General features: G+C 31.5%; 3 protein-coding genes across 3 annotated transcripts; 2 read left to right on the top strand and 1 right to left on the bottom strand.

Moving 5' to 3' along the window:
* Nucleotides 1–3151: 3151 nt before the first annotated feature.
* LOC125066269 (leucine-rich repeat-containing protein 40-like) lies at nucleotides 3152–15514 on the bottom strand. Its single transcript, XM_047674286.1, has 11 exons — nucleotides 15215–15514; nucleotides 14958–15142; nucleotides 14544–14747; nucleotides 14236–14359; nucleotides 13984–14153; nucleotides 13745–13887; nucleotides 12270–12455; nucleotides 11764–11907; nucleotides 9950–10138; nucleotides 8802–8993; nucleotides 3152–7204 (listed from the first exon to the last, which is right to left on the bottom strand). Exons 1-11 carry the CDS (start codon nucleotides 15381–15383, stop codon nucleotides 7099–7101), a joined length of 1812 nt encoding a protein of 603 aa, XP_047530242.1. The 5' UTR covers nucleotides 15384–15514; the 3' UTR covers nucleotides 3152–7098.
* A 3087-nt stretch (nucleotides 15515–18601) lies between these two features.
* LOC125066404 (glycoprotein hormone beta-5) lies at nucleotides 18602–19537 on the top strand. Its single transcript, XM_047674469.1, has 3 exons — nucleotides 18602–18763; nucleotides 18930–19088; nucleotides 19400–19537. Exons 1-3 carry the CDS (start codon nucleotides 18602–18604, stop codon nucleotides 19496–19498), a joined length of 420 nt encoding a protein of 139 aa, XP_047530425.1. The 3' UTR covers nucleotides 19499–19537.
* A 1511-nt stretch (nucleotides 19538–21048) lies between these two features.
* Nucleotides 21049–22525, top strand: LOC125066563 (nucleolus and neural progenitor protein-like). Its single transcript, XM_047674691.1, has 2 exons — nucleotides 21049–21273; nucleotides 21385–22525. The coding sequence occupies exons 1-2, from the start codon at nucleotides 21204–21206 to the stop codon at nucleotides 22503–22505; spliced, it is 1191 nt and encodes a 396-aa protein (XP_047530647.1). The 5' UTR covers nucleotides 21049–21203; the 3' UTR covers nucleotides 22506–22525.
* The last annotated feature ends 337 nt before the right edge of the window (nucleotides 22526–22862 follow it).

Below are 22862 nucleotides of genomic sequence, written 5' to 3' on the forward strand. Positions count from 1 at the left end.
GAGAGTGTATGCTTGCGCACAAATTTGTACACTATAATATGACCAGCGTAGATGGCTAGTTGGTCTCCCCTGAGATTGGTTGCCGCCGCACAAATCAGTCAGAACCAAAAAAACTTACATCCCATAAATAGTGAGATTAATAGTTTTATTAAAAGGTATGAATATTTTTTATCTTGGTTATAATGATACATATTTAATACATGGGTACGAACTACGAAATTGCTGAATCGATTTCTTCCATAACGAAAAATAAAACAAAATTGGAAAGTATATCTCAAGAGTAATCCCATTAAATACGTTTTCTTATCTATAATCGATGAATAGTACACAACAAAGTTGTTGTTTGCTTCTAAACAACTCAACGAATTTTGATACGATTTTCAACAATAGAAAGAGTGGTATACGAGGAAGGTTGTGTATATGTTTCGTAAAAATGGCTGATCTATGAAGATTTTATAACAAAAAACTGTTTTCGTACGATTACGTGACTAACGCTGGCTAAACTTTAGAAGATACATCAAAACAATGTACTAGGATATTGTGTCTCAAAAAGGCGAAGTCCGTGATAGAATGTGTCTTACTTTTAAGGTAAACTCATAATTCCTTTTTCTATTTATTCCAAATAAGGTAAAAAAATTGGTTATTTGCATTTTCTCCGATTCTCTATAACCCTTTTATAAGCACTTGAAAAAAGAATATTTTGATTTATACATTTCAAAAACGAAACAATTGACCTCTGTCCTGTTTCCTTCATCAGTAGTCAGTCTTTCAATTGTTTTCGCATGTGATTCATTCGTTTCTTCATAATGAATCATGTAACTTATTGTATATTCATTATTTCTGGTTCAATTGCATTTTGATAGAGTATGATTCTATAACACATACTTGGAACTTCGCAGTCGCTCGGTACGAACAATATTTAATGTGCCAACAATTTAATTAGGAACTAATTATCACAATTTAAAAGATATAATACTGTTAGTATTTTAAGCTATTATTAACTATTATAAGTTGAAATAAAATAACGAATATATGCTTTATTTTTTATTGTGCGTTATAAATATTAAAATAAACGATTTGATCACACAAAATAATAACAATGGTAAAATGAAAAATACCATAAAACACGCAAAATGGCTAAGCTGTGAAAGTTCAGGTACGCTATAGCTATTGTAATTCTTAATTACGCTTTTATGACGTAGTAATTTATACTTCACATGGAATAAACAAACGGTTGTAGTACGAAACCGCGTACACATTGTAAACATTGCAAAACTATACAAGGCAACGCCTGCGGCGATGAAGGGCTCCATTTCCTTTGTGTTACAAGTTTAACACAAATCGTCAAATGTAACAAACAAAATAAAAACATCATATCATATCGATATTCAAAATAACATTTAATTTTGACTAGCTTTTTTCATAAATAATAAATAACGTGTTAACTATCCCTTATAAATAATAATTTTAAGGAAAATTATTCGAAATATCGTGAACATAAATTTATGCTTTTTTTCTAGGAAAACTAACTAAAACCATCATACACTCGACCCATATCTGTATTACAAATGCTCGATGTATTGTCGATTGTCGAGAGTACACAAAGGGAATGCCATAATAATAGGGAGACCACACGGCGCAGGATTATCGTAGACGTCATAGAAAGCGGACTGTTAGCGCAGGTACATCATAAATAGATGTTCGATCATTTTATATTTCTGTGTTGCCTTGCATATTATATGTTACCAATAGTAATGTGTGCGCGGCTTTACATCAAAATCATTATAAAATTCATAAAAAAATATTTTACATTTTAATTTTTGGAGGAATGTTATATTGTCTCACAGATTTTATTGACATTAAATATCAATAGAACAAAATCACGTTACATACAACTCCAATGAAACTAAATTTACAAGAAAATAGATTTCGCTTTCAAATAACAAAATAAAATCTTGAGGAAAATATTCGATTATACAAAATTTATAAATGTATTTATATAAAATTCCAATTCTTAATATAAATGAAACCGTCCACTAATCTTTATGATTTATAATTTGTATGTTTTCAGTTAAATCAATATATGTAATTTCAAAAGATCTTAATTAATCAGTGATAAAATTCTAATTCAACTCGACAATGAATATGACTATTACTTTTGTGAGCATTCCTTATAAAAATCTATGAATCTAACAATACTGAAAATGCAGATTGTATATTGAAAATATTTTTTATTTTAACATCTTTTATATCGCAATTTCTTTCAACAAGTTTTAAAATGTAGATAATATACAATTGCTAAATCATTGATAGCCTCAAACTCTATTTTAGTAAAACTGTATCAAGAAGGTTTAATATGTTCAAAGATATTGATGTAATAGAAAAATTTGCAATACTAGAATATATATTATGTTATAGTCAAAGACCAAAGCTCTGTCACTCCTAGGTTTGTCTAGACAATAGTCGAAATTGAACTTTTTCGACTTTTTTGTCCAATTCATGTAGACACTAACATTTTGAGACAAATGCAATATCTTAGCTTGAAAAAATCTGGGTTTGTTTAATCCAAAGTTGATTCGGTATCTGAATAATTTTAAATATTTTATTAAAACCTCATTTGAAGTTTAAGTTCTTCTTGGTATTTTAAAATACTAACAAGAAAGATTTGATAATTACTCACTCGCAAAAATTGTACGACTACGCTGTACATTTACCGAATTAACTTGTAAAGTGTTCTAATAATTAATAATACACACCAAATCAGGTGATATTTATTTTCCTAGGTCACAACCAACACACAAATTAATATTATGGGTGATAAATACTAATTTTTCATTTCGCAACGACAACATTTACAATTAGGTGCTTGATTCTTACCAATTCGATATGACTTCTTGTTATGAGACTCATTAATTAATTAGTTACCTCAATCAAAAGTTTCGTTTGGCGCTTGGATGTATATTTTTGAACTAAATTCGAACATTCCTCTTGTGAAATGTCGAAAAATTATTCATTTTCGTTAAATGTTGTACTTATTATATTGATATTACATATCAATTTTTGACATTTCACGATCGTGTTCCGAAAATGTTCCGCAGTTAGTTACGGGTTTGTTTTTACAGAAAAACTCTACAAAAATTTTTGTTATAACTGCATATAACCTTATATATTGGTGATTGAAGAACTATGTACTTGTTAAAACACGTAAACAACAAATCGAACAGTTATTTACCAAAATAAATTTAACTACCAAGTTTAGATAAAAAAAGCCAACATTAGAATCTATTTTGAGGTTTCGCGAAAAGAGTTTCTCAAACCTAGGAACATACATGACATGTGTCCTTTGTCTATAACATATATGTTAAATAAATATATATAATGTTAAGGCTTAGCTCAGATAGTGAGTATAGACTGCATACAAGAAAGCATACCTAGAACAAGTTGGAAAACCCTTAATTCTACAAGCAAGTATTGTTATAAATTTTAGCATTGCACACCATTTAAATACATACATTTAAATTAATTAAAGAAAACAAATTAAACTTTTGTACTTCACTTAAATATTAGCTACAGATATTTCATATAGAAAATAATCATTCAGAACAAGACATAGTTAGTCATTATCTGTATATTATAGCGAAATTTAATTTACAATACGAGTAAAAGTTTTCAAAAAATAACGTTCTCGATCCAATAAAAAAACCGTACCATGATCGTAAACGTAATCTACAAAACGTTTTCTTGATCATATAATTAAAGTTATAACTTATCCGCATTGTTGCTCAAATTCTACATAAATGTAATAGTGTATCTTTATTCAAAAATATTATTTGTAAAACTGCCAAACCGATGGTTTTGGGATCCCGACATAAAATAGTTTTTTTTTTAGACAGATATTTATGTGTGAAATATGTACGTAAGTATATCAGACGATATCAACTTTAAATTAATCTCTTTGCAAGTTGTCTTTGTAGTACTAGTATGATTGGAAAAATCGCACGAGTATTTCTAATATAACTCTTTAGATTTTATTCAAAATCAGAGATCTGTCATGGTACGGTCTTAAACACAAGAAAGAGATTAAATACACTTTTTATAATATGCAATATTTGGCATTTAGCTGCATAATTATCTATAGAATAATTGCATATTAAGTTTACAATTTTCTCGACAAGTTTCATAATGACAAAAATTTTTAGATATTTTTTTTGTTAGTAACAACATTTCCGTGCAATAATAAATCTTATTAAATAATAAATAACAAAAATAATAACATTTCAATTAACAGCAACAAAATATCAGCGGTGGTAATCAGGTACAAAAAAAAATAATCAAAAGATTTGGCTAATCTAGCTTTGGCTCAGCTGGCTGATGTTGATCGCAGTATGGCAACATCGATAACACTAAGTATTTTAGTTTATTTGCCGGTTACTATATTCGAAATACGATTTATTTTGCTTACGGGTAGTAGAAATATCTACGGGGCGGAATTTGGAAGCTACTATCGGCTTGCTACTCATGGATAGAAGAATAGATCAAATCATTCTGCTAATATCAGAGAGATTAATCGGTCAAATTTTAAAGTGTTTACTAAATGACAGTTAAAATAAATGTTTCCATAAAATAACTATAAACGTCACTTGGACAATTATTTTTTTATTGGCTTTCAGTTGTGTCAGCCGGCTACAGATTAATTAGACAATTCAACTATGATTAAGCAAAATGAATTATTGTATTCTTCGAATACAGTAACCGGGCTTTAAACTAAGAATACATTTAATTTAGATTTTTAGAAAATACTTTTGGTTACCTATTTGATAAAACTATCTGTATAATTGAGCCACCTCGATTATAATTCATCATCAAATACAAATTTTGATCACAATAATGACATTTGACGACATGAAATATTGTAAATGACAATTTTTTGAAATTTGAAATATGAATCACACGTAAGACTTTAATAGCTGACTATTATATTATTATCACACACAATCAGATACAATATAATGTAGGCAATAGTCATCTTCGCTGTCTACAAAATAATTAGACACGATACAATGAGGGCTATCGCGCTTGAATTCGCCGCGAGAAGCGCTAGTGTAGTAAGGTCTTTAGAAATGTCAAATGTTTATTGTTTCAACGTTCAGAGATATATTTTTACTCCTTACTTGTAATTGTTATTTATTACTTGTTTCGTCTTTTCGTCGTTTCGGAAACTATATATTTTGATATATAGTTTCCGAAACGTATAGAATAGTTTTAACGCCAACTGGTGAGACCAAACGATAGCCCTCATTGAGCTTTACATGACGCCACTAATACCATATACAAACTTTAAACTCGTAATATTATTATAAACATAAGTTAATTCGGGTTTTTTTATCTCATTACACTTTGTATTTTTGATATATTATTTCACGTAAGTCTTATAAATACGTGAAATAATATTTATTTATTTGAAATTGGTAAAGATTTTTTCTCAAGTTTACAACCATAGATTACGAATTTGCTTGAAGATTTCTGTTTCAAAGTTCTTTTTTAACTTTAATGTTTAAGATGATCTTCAAAAAAAAATTTAAAGCAAAAATACTTTGATTGCGATTGATTACATAGAATAATAATAAAATTCTCATAGATATGCACTTATGATCAAAAGGCTGAATTAAAATTTCCATTTTATCGTTTTTGAATTTTACGTCGCGATACATAATGCCAGTGTTGCGATTCCGGATCGTAGAATTATTTACGAGGCGTAATCCATAAACGTCTCAATAAAAAACGATCTGTAAGTAATAGTAGCATGAATTTGAAATTGGAATATTATTAGAGGCAAACTGCCCGCGGTTATACTCGCGCGTAAGGGGGTCCTTAGGAACTCTGTCTGTTTATGTATCCCCATCAACGCGTAGGCTAAATATCAGAATGATCAGTTTATAATAAAAAAAACAAATAGCTCACTTAACATTTATAAATTAGAATATAAAAAACAGGTATCGCTAATTTTCATTTAAAAGTTAAAACACAATATACGATTCGTTTTGCCTACGCATAGTATCAATGTCTCCCTAGATTTTAACAACAAATTAAGTCAATATAATATCGTATTGATAAAAATGTATTTAACTTCCTGAAACTTAAAAGGAGCTGATTTGATTCGATAAATGGAAGACTATATCATTATTCTACTATAATATTAAATTTACGATTGTGATTAGAACCGCCGTAGATAAGGTCCACGTTACTTGTTTTTAGAGCTAATATTTATTTATACATGACAACTTTCGTTCTTTTTTTTAATCTTCAGCAGAGAATATGCTGTAAAATGAGGTTTGATATTTTTTACCAAAAAAATAAACATGATGTGGCTGGCCACACCTGTTTTCAAATGAATATCAAAACTAATATTATTTTTTTAACTTCTTCAAAAAAAATATCTGCGAAGAATGAGTTGAAGAATAAAAAACCGAATCCATCGTTCTTTTACATTCTTAAGCCGTTGAGCTAGATGATGTAACTTCTTTTGTCTACAATTGAAAGACACGCAAATTAAAAAAAAAGTTAAGTGTAAATTAAAAATGGACGGATGATTTATTATTAACTCATTGTATAGATAACAATATTATCGAATATCTTTAATATAACTATTTGTTTATGGTAATGGTTATAAATATTCGATTTTTCCCAGCACCGTATTTATTTGTACAGACAGATTTACAATACGGATTTTTTTTTTAATGTCCCAATCTTGTATATTGTTTGATCATATTATATTAATATACACAGTTAGCAGTGCAAGAGCTCACAGCAAATGACAAAACATTAACAGTGTGACAGAAACCCAATTTAGGTATTCGTGGCGAATCTCTCTGTGATATTTTTTTTCGGGGATTTACCCCTAACTTTAAGACACATGAACTTAATCAGGTATGGATTCAATCCAATCAGATTTGTTTAGTCGTGTGACGTAACAGACAGAAAAAAGCTATTTTCGCATTTATATATTCGTTTAGAAGAAGTGTCGTCTTACACACTGACATTATATTCCGTGGCGCTAGTAACAAACAAATCGGTCAGCCTTTTGTTACAACGTAGTCACTAAGTAGGTATTCGGTCCCTGAGATACGAGAGAATGGAGGCTGTACCTTTAGCGAGTATTGCGTGTCGAGGCTGACGGAAACAATTGCCCATCAGCTCCAACGATCTGGAAATAAATTTAAATATTATAAAGTTAGTAATCAATTAATTTCGACTCGCTTGTATTTAAAGTAACAAAACCCTGTAAATGTGTCAGGGCTGAAATGTCTCGACTTTAGTGAACGAGCTTATTCTGCCACACAAGTTTTCATCAGACGCGTGCAGGTTTTCTCACGATGTTTTCCTTCACCGCCAAACATGGAATAAGATATTGACACAAGCACTTGATAACTCAGTCAGTTTCCTTTGATTTAGATTCATTAGTTGTTAATAGGGTTGTTAAGGAAGTGATTATGAGGAAGAGGAGGAGGAAGTGTAATTGTACACGCAAATTTAGAGGATGCGGATGAGGAAGCGATAGAGAAAGTGGATTTGGAAGACGATGACAGGAAATTATAAATACTAGCGGACCCAACCGAAAAGCCATTGTCCTATCTATACATAAATAGGTACATACATACAAAAAAAAATTAAACTATTCTCAAAACACACAATAAAGAATCATCAAAATCGGTCCAGCAGTTATGGAGGAGGTCAGTAACAACACCAGCACACAAAAAAGATGAGTGAACGATACAATTTATTTTATGAATTGAAATTATATATAGTATATAATAAGAATTCAGTCTTTATTTCTTTATTAATTACATAAATCGAATGTTATTAATTAAAATAAAGGAATTGAATACAAATAATAAAATAAAATTAAAACAAACAACGAGGGGAGGTCTCGCTCGCCTGTTCGACCCGGCGAATTCGCAGTGAAATTCCTCATAAATAGCTCTTAAATTTTGAGGAAACGATAGCGGAAGAGGATTTTTAATTTTTATTTATGAGGATGCGTTAACGTTTGAGGAACCCAAAATATTGCGGAACTTCCGCATTATGAGGAATCCTCAGCAACCCTAGTTGTTAACCACTAGGCCTATTCGGCTCAAAGCAGTTCAGTAGCGTCGAAAAGTAGATATATCCTTTATTTAACCACTCTCTACCCCTGAATATCGAAATGTGACACAATAGTGGTGCTCAATCCGTAATAGTGACATTGGTATTACGAGCAGACATCGTTTCAAATGTTCCATAAGAAAATTCAGTATAAATTTCTATTAAAAAATAGAATTATATTAAAAAATAATTTATGGACCACTACAGAATTACAGTATTTTTTTGCGTATTACGGTAAGTCTATGTGTTACATACGCATTGAAGCATGTCTATGTCGTACGACCTTGATATGAGACGAGTTTTGTATTTCACAATAGACTTATATTTACAAGCAATCCCACTTATCTCTTTGCGTCCTTGGATTCCTCGAACTAAAATTAAGTGTACCGTTCAAAATACTATCAATGTTTATTAGCCTCTCTCGTTTATTATTGAATCCGTGTCATACATAATGAGAAAAAAACTTCAGTATGGAGGTAGAGCTAATAACTAGCCACTAGGGATTTGTGCTCGGCTGGGTAGGAATATATGCTGAATGTATGGTACATTCAGCATATATTCCACTACCTAACAGAAATACTTATTAGGTAGGTGGCGCAATGGCAATGTAAGAAATGTTTAATCGATCTCAAATAGGGCTCCGGAGGCGCCGGCCTCACCGCAGGTGCGTGAAGGTGCCGAGCTCGGGCGGCACGGCGCGGATGTCGTTGTTGCGCAGGTCGAGCGCGGCGAGGCGCGGCAGGCGCGCCAGCGCGTCCGACGACACGTTGATCTCCTCGATGCGGTTGTCGGCCGCCAGGAGGATCTCCAGGTTGTCCAGGTCGTACACGCATCTCGGGATCTTCGTGAACCTGCAGCGAGCGGTGACGTTTCGATTGACGTTGCTTTAACGATGTTTAACGCTTCTCTCCACCCACGGTCGAGTAGAGTAGAGTAGTAGTAAGATTAGAGTAAGAGATCGAAGTAGTTCAGATGTTGCATCGAAATCGATTTCGATCGTATCATTATATTCCCTGTGCGTTTTGTTCGCTGAAGTTCAGTGAACGTTAATGATAAAATTTATATTGTTAGGTAGGTGCGGTTACAATACGTTTTTTTTCCAGCTTAATCGAATAGGCACATAAGGTCACTGCACAATAGTTATACAGCATTCTAGGCTCTAAGGAACGCTGTTTACAAAAACATATTCATTTTAGCTGCACCGTAATATACGAAATCACATTAGAGGAAATTAACTTTGTTATTTGTCTATTACAAATAGTCTTTATTTAGTTGCCATATTTAACTAAAAATCGTCATTCTATTTGTATATACAAATAACTTATTTAGCCATTAAATTGACACCTGGCCACATTTCCGTTAAACCAGCGGCCTGAATGACATCAACCAATTAATTTTCCGTTCATAAAATTAGATAAATTCCCTTGGCTTTTTTTAATTGGTTCAAAATAACCAACTCCGTTAACTCTAGATGGTCTTGTCATTCTTACCGCTAGTTTTTGATAAAATCACTGAAGGCCACCGAGTTTCGAAATTGTTGATAAACAACATAATTTTACAAAAGATTACAAAATTGTATTTTAAAAAATGATCACGCGCTATCGTAATAAGATTAGTTATGTTTGGAAATCCTACCGCACCTATAAAAATACATCAGCGTCAATATAGGTGGCGCGATACTGAATATTTACCATTTCACCAAATATTATATTCTAATGGCTTGGCGAAATGGCTAACCGATTTATTATATTAAATATAGAAATATCAAACTTAATGCGTCAGAAATAACGAAATCAAATATACTCACTTATTGTTAGATATGACTAGTTCCCTTAAATTCTTCAAGTGCCCTATTTCGATGGGTAAGTCGATTAGACAGTTTTTACCCAAATCCAGGTATTGCAAATGTTTACAAGCGCTTATTTCGGTTGGAACGCTCTCGATGCTGTTTGAAGATAATATCAACTGCGTCAGTGTTTCTCGTACATGGTGAACCCTAAAAATATGAATATGAGTTATGTATTTTTAAAACATAATATTGTACCTTAAGACGTTGCTTTCTATTATTGGAAGTTGTTTTTTTTTTTTAATTTGTAAAAAATCCCGGCTCAGTTTGTTTCGCCGGTTCTTCTCTGATTTAGGTAAGTAGGCTTTGTAGTTCGAATCGGTTGTATATGTATTGGTGTATTTAAAAAAGAAGTTTGAATATTAATAAACTTATAAAATTTTACTACAAAGTTTATTTAGGGTTGCATATATGTCCTAATAAAACCCACGGACTAAATAATAATAAAGTTGATGCAGAAATATCGTCGTATCGGAATTCCGTTCCATCGTATTATGAAAATGAGGGAATAATGGAGAGTATACCAGTGTTTCCGCACACTTGAGCACTATAATATCTAGCTCAGGTGGATGTACTCTATTGAAATAAGCACGTTATCATCATCATAAGTTAAGAAAACTGCCTGTACTTTATCAGACTGATAGGTTATGGCCATGCTAAATAACCGGCTTTCTAATACCTACTGTCATTGTAAAATAGTATAAAGTATTTGGTACACGATAATATATTCGGTAAAGTTGATTTTAGATTTTTTTTATCAATTTATTCGAAGTATACTAAAACAAAACACTCAAGGTTACTTGCGTGTTACTTGACTCTAATCAATGTTATTAACATATTTGTTCCACCGCAAGATCAATTAATGCCTGTCTGGTTGTCATTTGACACGTCATTTTATACGCCAATGAAGTTAAACGTGTTAATTAGGGCCACAGGTTTCTACAGTTATATCACAGGACACGTTAGTACATGAAATTTCACAAAAATGTCTTTAAAAAAATACTTTACGAAACTTGTCTTGGAGATTATGTATTTTAAAAACATAAACGTTTTCTTAGCTCTCCAAAAATGTAATATGAATACGTCGAATTACCAATAACCCTGTATATAATAACAATTTCCGGTTTTTTCAAAATATTCCCGACATAGAAATAAAAGCGTTGTGATACTTCCGTTAATACTGTTATATAAACTGTCTATTTAAAACTAAAATAAAAACAATTGCGGAAGTTTATACGCTATTTAACTTCACGCTACGACGCTTAGCAGCGGAGCAGGAACCGTAAACGACGTTTAATACAACGAACGCAAACTTTATGAAAGCGACTTGTCCAATACGAGTTCAGCGCGGGTGAAACTAAGAGGCAAAATTAGTAACTTCATAAACAGAAAACTGGATCGCGTTGTAGAGAAATGTTCCAACCATAATACTAATAGTTGTTAATAGTACTTCTGCACATAGAGGTCAATTATTACTTATATTTTTTCGAAAATATGAGTATATTTTATAACTAACTAAACCGTTCCGGCTTTACAATATGGGTATATAATATATAAAACTTTAAATAGAAGTACAAACATGAAAAGAAAAGTTTTTATTTTTCTAGCTAGAAATGTTACATTATCAGTTACTCTACTATAATATGAATGTATAAACCGATGAATATATGATGAATATATAAACCGTCCTCGGGCCATTGCGTGGCATAAAAGATCTAAGCGTACTCACGGCGAGAAGCGACTTTGTTTTATACTATGTAGAGAAGTCAACTTACCCAAAGGGCACGGTTGTGAATCTGTTCCTGGATATATCAACTATGTGAATTTCAGCATCGGCTGCTGCGATAAAAACGTCTTCTGGTATTGCTGTCAGCTCTTTTGAAGGCAACATTAATGCTTGACTTTTTTTCATAGTGTATCTACAACAAATTCATATTATAACAAGCTGTAATATGTCCCACGGTTGGTCTCCATACCCTTTGAGGACAAGGTTTGGAGAACATTCAACCACGGTGCTCTAAGGGGGTTTGATGGATACACATGTAGGAGAATTTCAATGAAATTAGACACAAGCAGGTTTCCAAACGAATTTTTCCTTCTACGCCGAACACGAGTTAAATTGTTGCAAACAGTGTTTGTCTGGGTTTGAACACGTAGTCATCAGCTAAAACGCATTAAACTTTAAAAATCATATTATTATAGTAGACTAAGATAAAAAAATATAAATATATATATTTTTTAACTAAATCTATATTGCAATATCCATAAGTCACAAACTCACTTGTCGGGCCAGTTAGCTTCATTGACCCTGGTTTCCTTTACAACTTCGTCAGTCATTCGGTCCCGTAGATATTTCATCATCCTATCAGTGCCCCCCTTGATAATATCCTGTCGCACGCACGACAGCTTGTTACCCTCCATACTTATGCTCTGAAGCTGGGAGAGCAGACCTAGGTTTCTCGGTAACCTAAAAATTCAGGACTATATCAATAAACATGATTTGCATTATAACATAGTTTTTGCTCTAATTTTAAAAAACTAGTGGGTCACCCGCGAAACTTCGCGTTTATTTAAACGATTTTTTATGAATTACAAAACCTATGACAAGTTTTAACTGTGAGTAACTCATCTACATTTGGCGCGAAAAGATGAAACTTTTTTAAATAATTTTTTGACGTCAAATAGTATACATTAGTTCAGCTAGAATTAGAGTTTGTCGGTTTACTTTAAACAACAACAATTTACTTTAATTTTGTTTAAGTTTTTAATTTTTTCTTATACAGCCGCAGTACCGCTCTCAAACCGGCCAGTACCTTTTTTCCTCTCTCTACAATTAATTCTTTGTTAAATTGTAAAAATTTAGTAAATTGCAATCAATAATCCTCTTTATTTTTCTGCACATCTACGACTGGCACTCTTTAAAGTGAGACCATAACCGATTTTTTATGTGCAGCTATCGTCCCATAATCACTGGGACATAAATCGGCTTACGCTATTACTATGTCGGATATTATATCTTTTTCGCTTTTCTCCAATACTTTTTGAAATTTCTTTGATTACTATTTAAGTAATTTTATTATTAATTAATCTTTACTAAGTCTGATTATCTTAATAGCGGCTATTAGTCTATAATTGCCTTTAAAATTGATGGAATAATTTTGTTGAAGCTTGGATGTGTCAGAACAAAATCGTAATAGCTGAGCTACATAAAATTCCCAATCAAATCTCCCTCTACCGAAGCAGCTAACTATATGTATACTACATATTAATATTATTATCATTTAAATTTAACTGCATTTTAACTATTCTCCTAATCAATGCTTATTCTATTTTATATATTCTTACAAAAATAATAATACATTATATGTTTATCTTTGTCATAGCATATTTAGGTTTGTGTATATGTTTGTTTACTTACCTGGAATTCATTGTATATTGATGTTTTCATTATATATACATTTTCTATTATTTGCAACATATATTCCCTGTTCAACTTAGGGTTGGCATTATATACTTTTGCGCAATATGTGCAAATAAATAAAAAATATACCAATAAATTGACATAAAATCAAATACAAATATTTAAGAATAGTATCAATCCTTCTACTTCTTCTCTTCCTATTTATCCCTCTAATTAATCTTAAAGCTTGTGCTAGGAGTAGGGACAACAATAGGCCAAGGGGTCAGAATTGAAACTTATTGCATCACCATAATGCTTATTAGCTATTTCTATTTATAGATAAAATTTCCACTTACTTGTTTAAGTTATTATTTGAAAGATCAAATCTTTTAAGCTTTTTCAGAAGTGATATATTTTCAGGTAATACTTCCAATTTATTGTCTCTTACATTTAACACATTTAAATGTTGCATTTGATCACAGAATTCTTCAGTAATTTCCTTAAATACAAAACATCTTTTAACCTTTTAATCTTAACCAATCAAAATCCAAATTTTATTGTTTATACAAAAAATATTTATTTTGAAATTACATACCTTTATAAAATTATTAGCTAAATATATTTCTTTTAAAGCTGTACATCCATAAAAATCTGGAAGCTCTTCAAGGTCATTATGGTTAGCATCAAATATTTCCATTTTCCTCAATTCACCCAGTGGAGGTAATTTCTTCAAACTATTATTGTTAACATTCAGCTTTTTCAAATCTTAAATATTAATAATAATATTTAAAATATCATAATTAAATTCAATATGAAATATAAACACATGTAATGATCTGAAATCTACCTCTGAGATTAACTATATCAGGAGGTAGCTCTAACAGTTGGTTATGACATAAGTTGAGTTCCATCAAGCGCACTAAATATCCCATTCCAGGCGGTAATACTGTCAATTTGTTATGTGATAAGTCCTGCATATTATAAATTAGATAATAAGTATGACATATTAAACTTGTAAAAAACTTTTATATAATTTTTTTATCAACTTATCTTAATCTTGCATTAACATACTTACAGGCAATAAAAATTGTATTAATGTTTTAACATATGCATATATATTTACTTATAGCAGAAAATGATAAAAAATTCACTAACCAAAAATGTTAACATTACTAAATCTCCAAAGTCTGGCTCAATTTTCTGGAGCATATTATGGGAAATGCTTAGCCATCTCAGCTCACATAGTTTATAGAACTCTATTGGCAACACTTCTAGTTTATTATGATCTAAGCTCAAGTTTGATAAGTTGCTAAGTTCACCAAATTCAGCCGGAAGCTCAGTCAATGCATTGTCATGAAGCTACAATAAAATATAAATAATGTTAATTTTTCTTTACAAATTCATGATAAAAATTGCAAAACAATATATGTATTGAATCCCGAATTTTATTTCTTAAAATACTTATTAAATATTACTGACATAAAAATTATGAGAATCCAAAAATACCATAACCATATGCTCATAGTAGTTACACCAATCATATAAAAACTTACTACAAATACTAATTACCTTCAATGTAACAAGTTCCTGCAACAATTTTATGTCTGGAGATAGTTTTTTAATAACATTAGAGCTGAGATCAAGCATCTTTAGGGGCTCTGCATTCCACCAATTGTTTAGATCGCTTCGTGTGAAGTCTACCTCTTTGGTGTCATCCAATACCAATTCATTAATTTTCCAGACATTATCTGGTACTAAAAAAGTACGTAAAAAGTGTTATATGTTCTCCTATATACTCAGAGATGTAATTATATTTAAAAACGCACCTGTCCCAAGTCCTCTATTACATAAACTCAACTGTCCTGTACGTTTAGCCGATTTAATCAAACCAATAGATAGCTCACTTTCATCTGCCTTTTTATCTTGAAGGTGAAAAACAGATTTATTGCAAATTTTTACTCTCGATTTAGTCGGTGTTGTATGTCGACGAGACATTTTAATATATTACTACACAATGTATGGAAATTTTAAATGAAGTTAAAATATCATTGCAATATATACGAACTACGAAAGCCACATTGAGGTTTTGATATAAATTAATTACAAATACAAACTTAAACTACATATATAAAGATATGTTACGATTATGTTATGTCATAAGTCAAATGTCAAGTCACAAATGTCAATCAACAATCACAATGTTTATAGAGTTGGGCGCTAATAATTGAAATCATGATAAATTGATCGAATCATTCGATTGTTCAACTTTTCAACTTTAGTTTACCTTTAGTATATAATTAGTATAACTTTTTTAGACACCATGTACTTTTAAAGGCGACTTTATTTGATCATATTATCTCGGTATTTTACCTTTCGATGTTTTAATTTTACACTATAATTTCAAAGTATATGCGCTATTATGCGTTTTAAATGCGTGCACTATAATGAGTTTTAAATTAATTGTAGTAAAATAGCTGGATAATAAGTTTAATATATAATTTACCAACATTTTCGCAACAGGAATCAAATTTGGAACTATAAGCTGATTTTTGAGCTATAAAATATGTACCTTTAAAGTAATTTACACTTTTTAAATCTTGATTCTTGTTGTCCATTCTTTTGTTGTAGATTTTCGAAAAACATTTATCTGTGTTGAACACACGGAAAATAGTTTTATTTTTGCTTACATATACAGCTCTAAATTATTAAATTTTTGAAATTAACAATTTTGCAAAACTGACAGTTATATTGTCATACATTTTTGAATTGTCAATTAAATCAACGTCAGAATTTAAAAAAAAACGAGATAGTTTTATTGCGAATCAACATGTACAGAGTTACATGTTATGTGCCATCATAGTAGTAATATTGAACATTTCAGATCCTTTAGGTCCTTTTAATACATTTTTTAAGGAGGAATTATTTGTAATCTGGCGCGAACAGGAGGCTCATGATCGCGCCAGATTACAAAAAATCTAATTAACCTGTATACAAATATTGAACAACATCACATACATTACTCTGATCCTAGTTTAAGTAGCTAAAGCACTTGTGTTATGGGAAATCAGAAGTAACGACGGTACCACATATACCCAGACCAACACAACATAGAAAACTAATGAACTTTTTCTACATCGACTCGGCCGGGAATTGAACCCGGGACCTCGGAGTGGCGTACCCATGAAAACTGATGTACACACTACTCGACCACGGAGGTCGTCAACCTGTATACATTATGTCAACCTCTACTTTTTCCCTTTAGGCGTAAAACCAAGAAACGCTTATATTCGTATCTACTCATTTCTAATCGGTAGCCCAAAACTAAATTTCATGCTTCTAGCTTAAAAAAATCACGACTTCCAGACTAAGCTATATAAGAAATGTCAACCCCTATTAAACCCCTTGGAGGTAGAATCTCTAAAAAGACTTGAATACGTATTTAATCATTTTTATTCAGTAGCCCAAAAATAAAGTTTCATGCTTCTAACTTCAAAAATGACGACTTCCATTAAAAACTTTCAACCCTTATTTCACCCCCTTAGTGGTAGAATATAAAAAAACACTTAAATACCTATTAACTCATTTTTAATCAGTATCTGAAAAATAAAGTTTCATGTTTTTAACTTAAAAAATGACTGACTCTCATAAAAACTTTCAGCCCTTATTTCACCCCCTTAGTGGCAGATTATCAAGAAACGTTTAAATATGTATCTACTCATTTTTGATCAGTATGCCAAAAATAAAGTTTCATATTTCTATCTTAAAAAATACAGCACACTTAGTTTTGTTTTCTTTTTCTTACTTCAGGATGATTTCTGAAAAGAAAGAAAAGAGAGCAAAACTATATAAGTACACTATCTTTATTAATTAACTTTATAATAATTTTATAGTGAAAATTAATAATTATATTTACGAATCCATGTTGCTGGTGAAACTGAAAGCTACAACTATTAATCTCTCAATATATTATACCTTATTGCATTGTCCTGTGTCTATTTAGTGAAAAATACTTTAAGGCGGACCAAAATATGTACATACACTTAGTATTAAGGGAATTGATAACAACGAAAAGCCCCTATACCTAATAAGTAACCATAGAAAATGTAACAAATGAGGCCTAGTTAATACCTATATTATATTTACAATTAATAATATGACGAATAGTTACATTAGCGAATATTTGACTCCGGACTATATATTAATCTGAAAAGTGTTGAAAAACTTTTTTTATTATGCAGCTAGTAACTAGTAGCCCATCAATGTATGTTTGTATTATTTTTATATGGGTATGGTTTTATTGTTATTAATGATAGACTCTATCTATTGTATTTTAGATAGACTCTAGTATATTATAATATTATGGACTCGGGGTATCGTTCCTTCTCTAGGTTTAGCTCGACTAGTCTAGTTAAGAATAGCCGTTTGGACGTTCTAGTCCACAAGGTTGGACGAGACCTCTCCCTCCGAGCAATCGTGTCGGCGATACTCTGGAGGGAATCGGCGTGGAGGGCCGTAGCCCTCATTCTGTGAAACCGTCATGGTCCAGGAAGAGACAGCGGAGCGGCAACGGGAAAGGACCGATCCTGCTCGTCCTCCCATAGATTTCATGTCCGGTGCTTAAAAAATAGGATGTGACACTAGGACCGTGGACGTGTCAAATATTTCAGACGACCATAAGGAGGACGACAGCCAGAATAGTCTCGTGCTGCTGTACGCACTAGCGAAGAGTGTTATTTATCTTATATATAAATATATATATAAGATACTTTATTATTTCAGGGCTAAAATAATATTCAAACCGTATGAGAATCTGTTTGGTATTTTTGAGTATATCCCGTTCAGACAGCCAGAAGAGGCGAGAGGAATTGGTTTTACAATATGTAGTGTACATGTAAAATACATTCATCTCATTGAATTTGCTTTAATCAGGTAAAAATATTCAAATATATTCTAAAATATTTCTTATTTCTCTGTTTGGTCCATTAAAAGTAATGATCGGAACAATGCTGTGATGTGAACTGACACGAATTAATGTGTTGACGTCTACTCTGACTCTTTATAAAAAGATACACCTTCGAACAAATAATTCAAACAAGAAGGAGAAAGCTTGGAGAGAGTATATATTCGGGAAGATCATAGCTTTCAACTTGTGCGACTTTTTCATCAAAATGTGGCGTATTAGAAATAATTACAATTTTATTTTAATAACAATGATGTTTTCTCTTTGGGTTATAAGCTGTAAAAGTGCTTCACCGAATTCTCGATGTAAGCTGAGGCGATACACGCATAATGCTGTACAAACAGATTTTAATGGATTACGTTGCTGGGATGAAGTCGACATCATGTCATGTTGGGGATACTGCTTATCTTACGAGGTAAAAAAAAATGTTTTATAATATTCAAATTATTTTATGGTAAAGGGTTTAATCTTATAATAAGTGTTTGTTAGAAATAAGAAAAATAGAAAACTTACATACATAAGTATATGTACCTACTTAAATATAACTAACTACATAATATCTAATTTTTATTTCGTTTTAGACGGCAGATTGGCAATTCCCCTACAAAGTATCCTTTCATCCAGTTTGCGTGCACGGAGAGAGGAAGCACGCTTCAGTCAAGTTACGGAATTGCGACCCTGGCGTGGAACCCGGTACAGAACTGTATCATTACGTAGAAGCAGCCTACTGCAAGTGCCAGGTTAGAAGTTTTCCACATTCATTTATTACTCTTTACACGTATTTGATAGTGTAAGCGTCAGACATAAACCCTAGTCATACATAGCCTACCAATTTACCATAAATCAAAGTCGTTATAATCCCAAATGAATCCATTTGATCTTACATCCTTAAAAATTATACGAATTGAGTAAAATTGTGAATTGATTAAAATTGTTAATATTTTATACTTTGTAAAACTAAAGTATTTCGCAAACTACATTAGGTATTTATTGATAAATAATATAAACAAATTCAATTGACCGGAACTGTATTTCATAAATTATATTTTAGGCATGTTCTTCTGAAGACACAAGCTGCGAATGGCTGCCGCCAGATTATTCTCTTCTCAACGAAAACTCAATCGCAGAACAAATGGAGGATAAGAAATAAATTTAATAAGCACCGAGGCTAATTAACGTGACACTAACATAGCTCTGTATTGCAAGTTACATTTTTGTTGACTGGAATAAAAATTACTGTATAATTAATTTTTGATTTCCATACTAATTATACACTACGTCACGAGGTCCGAGGTCGAGTAGGTGAAGAACCGAGATGGCCCAGTGGTTAGAACGCATGCATCTTAACCGATGATTTCGGGTTCAAACCCAGGCAGGCACCACTGAATTTTCATGTGCTTAATTTGTGTTTTTAATTCATCTCGTGCTCGGCGGTGAAGGAAAACATCGTGAGGAAACCTGCATGTGTCTAATTTCAACGAAATTCTGCCACATGTGTATTCCGCCAACCCGCATTGGAGCAGCGTGGTGGAATATGCTCCAAACCTTCTCCTCATAGGGATAGGAAGCCTTTAGCCCAGCAGTGGGAAAATTTACAGGCTGCTAATGTAATGTAATGTAATGTCACGAGGTCAGAGTAGTATTCCACGTGAGGCCGAATTTGCACCTTGTTTTAGACGATGGGCTAGAGTGAAGTAACTTTTTCGATGTAAGTAAGTAGCTTTTTCGATGCCAATTTGGTTTTGCTACCAATTGACCGCGGAACAGAACGATATTCGAAACATCAACGTTAATTACTTCGATACTAGCTGTGGCAGCAATTGGAATGTTGTCAAATCGTGTCAATCGTCTTTCCCTTGGACTCAACTGCTTCCGTCCATCTATGTGTGAGGTAAACTAGAAGAAAATTAAGTATAATTATTATTATGTGAAAATATATTGATTAATTTGGAAAATCTCTACTTTGAAATATGACAAAGTCTGTGTCTTAAAATAAAAGTTAGTCAAAAGAAAAAAATATTAACATTTCAATCAATATAATATGATAATAATACTATTATTCACTTTTTAGTTCCAATATCAAGTACTTTGATAGCTAGTCACATCTCTATTCGAATTTTGAACATCCGAATACTTTTATTCGAAAACTCGAATACATGAAATCTCAAAAGGTTACTCGTGTCAATATTACCGTTCTATTCAGAACATCATTTATCAATACGTAAAATAAAGGCATGGGCGATATCCGAATTTTGTGACATCGGTTGTGTAACGGATATTTAGATTAAATATCGGTGTTGACATCCGATTTCAGATATCGCCCTGTCTTTGTTTAACTTAACATTGTATATTGTACGCTATGTGAGAAAGAGATGAAACGGAAGTGATATCGAAATCGGTTTAACATTCGCTTTATCTCTTTCTCACAGATGGGTTAATGGGTTACCACTTACCGTCAAGTTAAAGAGAGATAGGGTGAATATTTCATGAGTTTTTTTGTTATCGTACTTTGAATGCTTTGACGTACCAAAACGATAATCATAGTTTTTTTAAATGCGATGAAATCAGTTACTCGTCAATCGTCATCATCAAATCGATGACATCTGATGTTCCGACGACATCCGATTTTAGATTGGTTTCGATATTTCGGACACATGCCTGATACGTAATACGTATTAGCCTGTTTAATCTGTATTCTTAGATTTCTTAGTTATACTTAGTTTTAATGTATATCTATATGTAATACAATCTTTTTTTTTAAATCGCCTCAATTTAAGGTTATGTTTTTGTTTTGTAAGGTTATAATATCATATTATTAATAAATATTTCACAAAAAGTACTGAATAGTAAGCAAAATGTTAGAACCATGGAATAATAGATCGATATTACAACCTCCAATAAACACAGCAGCATGTAAACACTTTGGTAAGTAAAATATAATTAATCATAAATTTACCTAATATTTAATTTAATGATTGTTATTGAAATAGCATTGGTTATTGATTTTATTTAATTGCAAATTATTATTATTTGTAGAGTTCAAAATACTTAAAAATATTTGCAACACCATCATTCATGTACTATCAAAGCAATCTCCACTACATAAAGAAAGTGCTATATTTTCAAGATTTCTATATAAATTTGACAAGAAATTTAGAAATGACATTGGATATAGGTATTTTAAAAAAGTTAATGTGGCTTTACGCTCATATTTGAGATTACCTTTAATTAAAGATGTTCATAGTTTTATGGAAGCTTTGCCTATCACGAATGAAACAATATTAGCCCCTACTAAACAAATGTTGGAATATGTTTTGATACGACTGATGACATTTTGCAAGCTTATGTACCGAGTTACACTATGTTCCAAACAAGCAGCTGTGTTCTATTTAAATAGAATAAAGAGAGGGGAAAGTCATTGGATGTGTCTCATGCCTTTTGCTTTATTGAGTAGAGTTTGGTCCATGGCATTTGTATTGTTACAACACTCTTGCAACTGGTACAATCAATTGTTTCCTACTTTAAACAAATTGGAGTATAAAGGCCTAAAATTTTTACCAGACCAATATTCATTGCCATCAAACTTAGAAGATTGGATTGATATGAAATATTTGAACAATGCGGGAAGATTCCAATGGTCTCAAAAATTTATTACAAATTTTGATTCAATTGTGGATGAAGATGATGAGGAAGGTTTATATGAAAATATTTTAAAATTTGTTGACAATATTAATAAAAAGACTAAGGATGTAGAACCAGATACACAATTGCTGCTTCCTAAACAAGATGTATACACAAAGTTTGTGCCAAAACAAAACAATAATGATCAAGGTGAAGCAATATCCAGAGAGAGTTTTAAAAGTTTCATGGCGAATTTACCACCAGTTTTAACCAATCCATCTGTTAATATAGTAAGACAAGATCACTGTATAAAAAATGTGTGTGATCAAGATTCTTTAAATGAGTTTATTGAAAATGAGGAAACATATAGAAGCACATCACATGAAGACAAATCTCTAACCAGTCATCTGACTTTCATGCAGTGGCAAGCATTAAAAAACAGTTTGCTAAAACTAAATTGTTCCTTTATGAACAAGAAAAAAGTGGAAATGAAGGTTCAAATAATATGGAAAGAAAAATGTTTGGAATACATGTAAATAAAAATATTTTATTGAAAAAAAGTGTATTATTACTATCTATCATTAATTACAAAACCTAATAATACAAAAGCACCATAAAGTATGTTAACCATAAACAAGATACAGAGTATATTTTAAATAAGCTGACTTTAAATTATAAATCAGGTACTTTATTAGTAAGTTGCATATTATTATATTGAACAAAATTATGTATAACAAATACTCTGCATAATTATTTCATTATGCCATAGAAGATTAATTTGTTCATTAATTTTTAACATTATGTTCAAGATTTTTTATCTACAGATTACATGAGTGTTGCCTGCTTTTCAGTGAAAACCAAAAATTTGTGAAGTAAAGAGTACATTTTTATAT

Source organism: Vanessa atalanta, chromosome 9 (genome assembly GCF_905147765.1).
Source record: "Vanessa atalanta chromosome 9, ilVanAtal1.2, whole genome shotgun sequence".
NCBI lineage: Eukaryota > Metazoa > Arthropoda > Insecta > Lepidoptera > Nymphalidae > Vanessa > Vanessa atalanta.

Excerpts from the sequence above, each read along its gene's own strand:
- LOC125066563 (XM_047674691.1), top strand. The coding sequence starts at position 21,204 with ATGTTAGAACCATGGAATAATAGATCGATATTACAACCTCCAATAAAC. Across the intron at positions 21,274-21,384 it reads AGCAGCATGTAAACACTTTG|AGTTCAAAATACTTAAAAAT; the intron begins GTAAGTAAAATA and ends TATTATTTGTAG.
- LOC125066269 (XM_047674286.1), bottom strand. The coding sequence starts at position 15,383 with ATGTCTCGTCGACATACAACACCGACTAAATCGAGAGTAAAAATTTGC. Across the intron at positions 13,888-13,983 it reads TAGCTAATAATTTTATAAAG|GAAATTACTGAAGAATTCTG; the intron begins GTATGTAATTTC and ends TTTGTATTTAAG. Across the intron at positions 10,139-11,763 it reads TTCACAACCGTGCCCTTTGG|GGTTCACCATGTACGAGAAA; the intron begins GTAAGTTGACTT and ends TCATATTTTTAG.
- LOC125066404 (XM_047674469.1), top strand. The coding sequence starts at position 18,602 with ATGTTTTCTCTTTGGGTTATAAGCTGTAAAAGTGCTTCACCGAATTCT. Across the intron at positions 18,764-18,929 it reads GATACTGCTTATCTTACGAG|ACGGCAGATTGGCAATTCCC; the intron begins GTAAAAAAAAAT and ends ATTTCGTTTTAG. Across the intron at positions 19,089-19,399 it reads CAGCCTACTGCAAGTGCCAG|GCATGTTCTTCTGAAGACAC; the intron begins GTTAGAAGTTTT and ends ATTATATTTTAG.